General features: G+C 52.1%; 1 protein-coding gene and 1 pseudogene across 2 annotated transcripts; one reads left to right on the top strand and one right to left on the bottom strand.

Annotated features, from left to right (window-relative positions):
- Window positions 1-494: 494 nt before the first annotated feature.
- Window positions 495-3,562, bottom strand: LOC103350204 (EF-hand calcium-binding domain-containing protein 14-like; annotated as a pseudogene). Its single transcript, XR_016236762.1, has 2 exons — window positions 2,964-3,562; window positions 495-2,266 (listed from the first exon to the last, which is right to left on the bottom strand). The product of XR_016236762.1 is annotated as an EF-hand calcium-binding domain-containing protein 14-like (transcript).
- Window positions 3,563-4,218: 656 nt separating this feature from the next.
- LOC100353183 (olfactory receptor 2A12-like) lies at window positions 4,219-5,202 on the top strand. Its single transcript, XM_002715701.3, has one exon. It carries the CDS (start codon window positions 4,219-4,221, stop codon window positions 5,200-5,202), a length of 984 nt encoding a protein of 327 aa, XP_002715747.3.
- The last annotated feature ends 232 nt before the right edge of the window (window positions 5,203-5,434 follow it).

The raw sequence follows: 5,434 nt of genomic DNA, 5'->3' as shown, positions 1-5,434 counted from the left end.
TTCATGGTTTCTTCCTTACTGTGTTGCCCCAGAACTGCTTCTAGGACCACACAGCAAGTCCAGACTCGACATGCAGGGGACATGGAAGTCTTACTCCCTCCAGCCCAGGGACCTCCGAGCCAGGTCCGCGGAAGTGTTTAAAGGGTGAAGGATCATGCTTGCTGGAATTCACTTTGAAAACAACTTGCTATCATCACGTGAACGCCCCTGCTGTGGGCATCCTCTGAGCTGGCAGGTGTAAGGAAATGGAATACGACTTCCCGTGTCTCACTTCACCACTGTTTTGGCCTTACTCATCCAATAGAGAAATGTGTCAGGTTCCCGCTTAGCCCCCAGGAGAGATCTTGAGGGGTGTGGTTTCTGGGTCAAAACGAAAGGCATGGCTGTCCTCTAAGGCTCCGCTGGCCAGGCGGTCAGTGGCCAGGAGACTTCAGCGCTGCCATTTAGAACGGAGCTGGTCCCAGAGCAGGGAGCTTTCAACAGCTTTACACAGACTGGAGTGGGCAGTGGGGGAGCACAATCCAGTCCACCCGGCGGGGGAGACCCGGCAGGGGAGTCGCTCCCACTGGTTCATAAACCTAAAACAGGATTAAAAATAAGAACCCCACCACCACCCCAAAAGTTCTCTGGTTTCCGGGGCGGGATTAGCGGAGGGAACAGAGAATCAGACTCCTCCTTTCCTGAGCCTGGAGCCAGCGCGCCCCCCACAGCGTTTACTCCCTGATTCTGCTCCCCAGCTCCCAGGCCACACCCAGGCAGCACCTGGGGGACGCTTTCAGGAGACACGGACACAGTTTCAGCTGCGACCCAGAGCAGATAAGCGATTCTTATAACAAATCATTTGTTCAAAACCACTCTTCCTATTTTCCACACAATACGCACAGTCCTTCCTTTTGTTGTAAAGTTACAAACAGAAAAGGCCTGTCTTTGAAAGGAAAGACATTTTCCGAGTCTCTATAAAGTGCAGCTAATTTAAGGCAAATTTATGTGAAATATAAAAGGTGGCTTATTCTCTCTATATACACATTTCCCAGTTTTAAAAGGTAAAGTTTCTTCCTCTCAAAAAAAAAGAGAAAAAAATGAAGGTTTTATTTCTTTTTTCTTGGAAATTTAAAAATGTAAGATCTGGCTTCAGGAAATCATAGATTTCTGAACATCATTATATAAGTAAAATGGTCTTTTTTTAAAAAAATAACTTTTCTATAGCTTCTTCAAACAAGTTACAAGGAGGCAATGTGTCTGCTACAGTGGTCTGAAGGACTGATGGGTAGGCGGAGGGTTATTTTGTGAGGTGAGTAGCCTTTAGGTATTCGGGGTGTATCTCCATTTCTGAAACAAGCCTGATGAAGCTAGACACCTACAGCGACTCTCAGCTCCAGGAATGAGTATCTCCCATCTCCATCAGAATCAAATGTCCTCAAGTGCTCTGGTTCTGGCAGGGCAGAAGCTGGGCCTGTGAGATGTCCTGGTAGGGCAGCCTCCCATCCATGTCCTGGCCAGTCCTGTGGAATCAGTCCTGAAGATCAGCGCTAGAAATTCCTGGCAGGGAGCTAGGTCCTGGGTGGGTAGCTTCCTTAAGCTGGTCACCACCAGGCTGTGAACATTTTGGCCAGGCTGACGGCTTTGACGTGGCGCTCTGAACTGGCCCTTCCTCAGGGTTCTCTGGAGGCCTGCCGCTCTCAGGTTTGTTTGCAGGGCACCGATCGGCTGCAGTTGCTCTGAGAGTTTGAACTGTCCTCTTTCTTTACACTTTGGGTTTTGAATGGTTCCGTTCTGTTGGTCACTTGACCCAAAGATTCTCTTTTCCGAGTGGCAGCTCTATCATCCTTCTGTTTCAGGTTCTCACTTTGTGGGTCCAGTTCTGATGTAACCGAAGGTGATGGAATGGGCTGGTAGCTTCCACTGGGCTCCACTGAGAAGTGCTGGTGCATATCATTCTGCAGTAGCTCCCTGGCCTTCTTATGCGCATCCACAGCCTTCTGTATTGCCCCCACAAGAGCCCAGCAATATGGACGCTGTTTAAAGTGTTGCCGATGGACCCTACACTGGTCGGAAGTCCCTCCACAGTGGACTGCAGGCTAATCAAGTCTGCAGCTGGCTGAACATTGGCTTCGAGGTGGTTTACTGCAGAGGTCAACAGTGAAATCTGTTCATCTTTTTATCCATTTCTGGGATGTTCATCCGGACTTTGTTTAAGCCCGTCCAGATGCAATCTTTTCAGGTTGTTTTTGCTTGGTGAGTAGATCTTCGTTAAGTTTGGGGATTTCTTTATTTTTATTTTTAAATTTTTTTTTTATTTTTGACAGGCAGAGTGGACAGTGAAAGAGAGAGACAGAGAGAAAGGTCTTCCTTTGCTGTTGGTTCACCCTCCAATGGCCACCACGGCCAGTGCGCAGCAGCCAGCGCATCGTGCTGGTCCGAAGCCAGGAGCCAGGTGCTTCTCCTGGTCTCCCATGGGGTGCAGGGCCCAAGCACTTGGGCCATCCTCCACTGCACTCCCGGGCCACAGCAGAGAGCTGGCCTGGAAGAGGGGCAACTGGGACAGAATCCGGCGCCCCGACTGGGACTAGAATCCGGTGTGCCGGCGCCGCGAGGCGGAGGATTAGCCTATTGAGCCACAGTGCCAGCGATTTCTTTTTTTTAAAAAAGATTTATTTTTATTTATTTGAAAGATGGAGTTACACAGAGAGGTAGAGACAGAGAAAGTCTTCCATCCGCTGGTTCACTCCCCAGATGGTTGCAATCGCCAGAGCTGTGCTGATCCAAAGCCAGGAGCCAGGAGCTTCTTTCCCGGTCTTCCATGTGGGTGCAGGGGTCTAAGGACTTGGGCCATCTTCCATTGCTATCCCAGGCCATAGCAGAGAGCTGGATTGGAAGAGAAGCAGCCGGGACTAGAACCGGCGCCCATATGGGATGCCGACGCTTCAGGCCAGGGTGTTAACCCGCCGTGCCACAGCGCCAGCCCGGGGATTTCTTGAAATGAACTTTCTGATTAGATTTCATTGTTCTACTTTTTCCCTTGAGGGCCTCCAGATGCTCCCTGGAGCACCCTGCATCTACACCAAGCCCACTCAGGCCGCAGCACAGGCAGCGAGGACGCCCAAAGCACGGAGTGGGTAACAGGTCTTGTGGCATCATTAAGTAGTCTCCCGGGACAAAGCGGGAGCGGTTTCCAGCCACACCGAATTCCTCTTCCTCCTCAGAGCTGGACTCCGTGTCCGAGTCCGGAGGCTCCGTGCGGAGCAGGCAGTGGCTGCTGGCGCCCTTCTTGGGCTTCTTTCTCCGGCTGTCCGCAGCCAAGCCGATCAAGGCATTGAGCTCTCTGCGTTTTTTCATCTTCTTGTGCGGGGTGAGCGGAGCGGCCACTCCTGAGCTGCCAGGTTCGTACCCGACGCCCAACTCCCTTGCTGCCTTGGAGCTGCCTTCCAGGGTGGGGTATCCTGGGCCAGAGCCCCCTGGTCACTCCCACCCTGGGGTGGGACTGACCAGAACCGCTGGGGGCTGGAGACTGGAGCCCAGAGGAAACTGGAACTCAGATTGGGGGCGGGGTGGGGGTGGGATGGGAGAGACCACATAGAGATGGCCGGGAGCTTGTGATCTAAATGGATTAAGCCCTAGGCGTGGAGTATCACAGAATGGGAAGGGGCATGGGGTGGGGGTGCGGGGCTGTGGGGGGAGGGCTCCAGACTCGGGCCATCCCGGCCTGCTGTTGGCCTCTAGAGATCAGTTGAGGGAGGGGCTGCTGGTGCCTGCAGCCCCCAGCTGTCAAGCTGATTGAGGAAGGAGGCGGGCTGAACAACTGAAGACGCGGTCCCAGTAGGGTGCTCTCCATCGCCCTCTCTTGACCAAACCTCACGTTGCACCAGCTGACGAGGGGAAATGTTTAACACTGAGAGTGTTCTCCCAGGCAGGGGGGCGCGCCTTCTGTAACAGTTTCCGGGGCTGGGCTGATGTGGCGTATGTGGCTGATGTGGCGTAGGTGTACATTCTTGTTGGGAGACCTGTGAATGGCCAGTTGTTTGCTGAGGGTTAGGGAGATTGCATATGCACATTTTATGAGGTGTTTACTGCATAAATGGTTAAGTAACTTGTCCAAGAGTACACACAAGAGAGCAGTGCGGCTGCAATCAAATCCTCCCCTGTCGGCCTCTGCATCCCTACTAGGCTACATCTTCGAGATGACAAGGACACGAGTGTGTCTCTCTTCCAGGGCCCACCATGAGGATTCTTCCAGGGCAGAATGAAAGCTGGGTTTCTGAATTTGTCCTGCTGGGCTTCTCCAGTGACCCCATATCCAACAGGCTCCTCTTCATGGTCTTCTTTCTCCTCTACCTGAGTTCAGTCCTGGGCAATGGGCTTGTCGCCACCCTGATCTGCCTGGACTCCCGTCTCCACACTCCCATGTACTTCTTCCTCTGTGTCCTCTCCTTGCTGGACATAAGCGCCATCACCACCACCGTACCTCAGATGCTGGTGCATCTTCTGTCTTACACTCAGACCATCCCTTTTGCTGGCTGCTGGCTGCAGATGTATGTGTTTGGTGCCCTGGGCCTGACGGAGTGCCTCTTCTTTGTAGTTATGGCTTACGACCGATACGTGGCCGTTTGCTACCCACTGCGTTACACGGTCATCCTCAGCTGGGGCCTGTGCACACAGTTGGCAGCGGGAACACTGGTCTTTGGTTTCATCTTTTCTCTGATTCACACGTTTCTCACCATGAGGTTGCCATACTGTGGGCCCAATGTGGTGAACCACTACTTCTGTGAAGGCCCCTCGGTGCGGAGCTTGGCCTGCGTGGACACCCACCTCATTGAACTGGTGGACCTGGTCATCAGTGTCTTTATGGTTGTTACTCCCGTCTCCCTCATCCTGGCCTCCTATATTCACATTGCCCTGGCTATTCTCAACATCAAGTCCACCCAGGGACGCTGGAAGGCCTTCTCCACCTGTGCCTCCCACCTGACCATGGTCACATTCTTCTACGTTCCAGCCACTTACATCTACATGAGGCCCAACTCCAGCTACTCCCCTGAGCAAGACAAGCAGGTGTCCCTCTTTTACAATGTTTTTACTGTCCTGCTCAACCCCGTGGTCTACAGCCTGAGGAACAAGGATATTAAGGCAGCTTTTCTCAAGGTGGTGGAAGTGTTGCCTAGCGACCTGGGAGCCAAGAGAGGCTGGAGACAGAATATGCAACACTGAAGAAAGGGACACAATTTGTAATGCATACAACCAACATTGTGTATTTCAACCAACACAGCACTTTTCAACAAAACAAATGTACACAAAACAAACGTGGCTGTCTTGATCAAGTTGTTATGTTGTGTAATAAATAACTGCAATAGTGGCTTACAGTGGTAGTTTATTTATTGCTTGTATTCCAGGAAAGTTGTAGGTTGGTCTTGGCTTCTGTAGTCTCAGATCCACCCTGAAG

The sequence above is a fragment of the Oryctolagus cuniculus genome, chromosome 7 (genome assembly GCF_051225735.1).
Source record: "Oryctolagus cuniculus isolate XC-2025 breed Fujian yellow rabbit chromosome 7, ASM5122573v1, whole genome shotgun sequence".
Classification (NCBI taxonomy): domain Eukaryota; kingdom Metazoa; phylum Chordata; class Mammalia; order Lagomorpha; family Leporidae; genus Oryctolagus; species Oryctolagus cuniculus.
The sequence above is the reverse complement of the archived record's forward strand: the minus strand, read 5'-3'. Positions and strand labels throughout refer to the sequence as shown.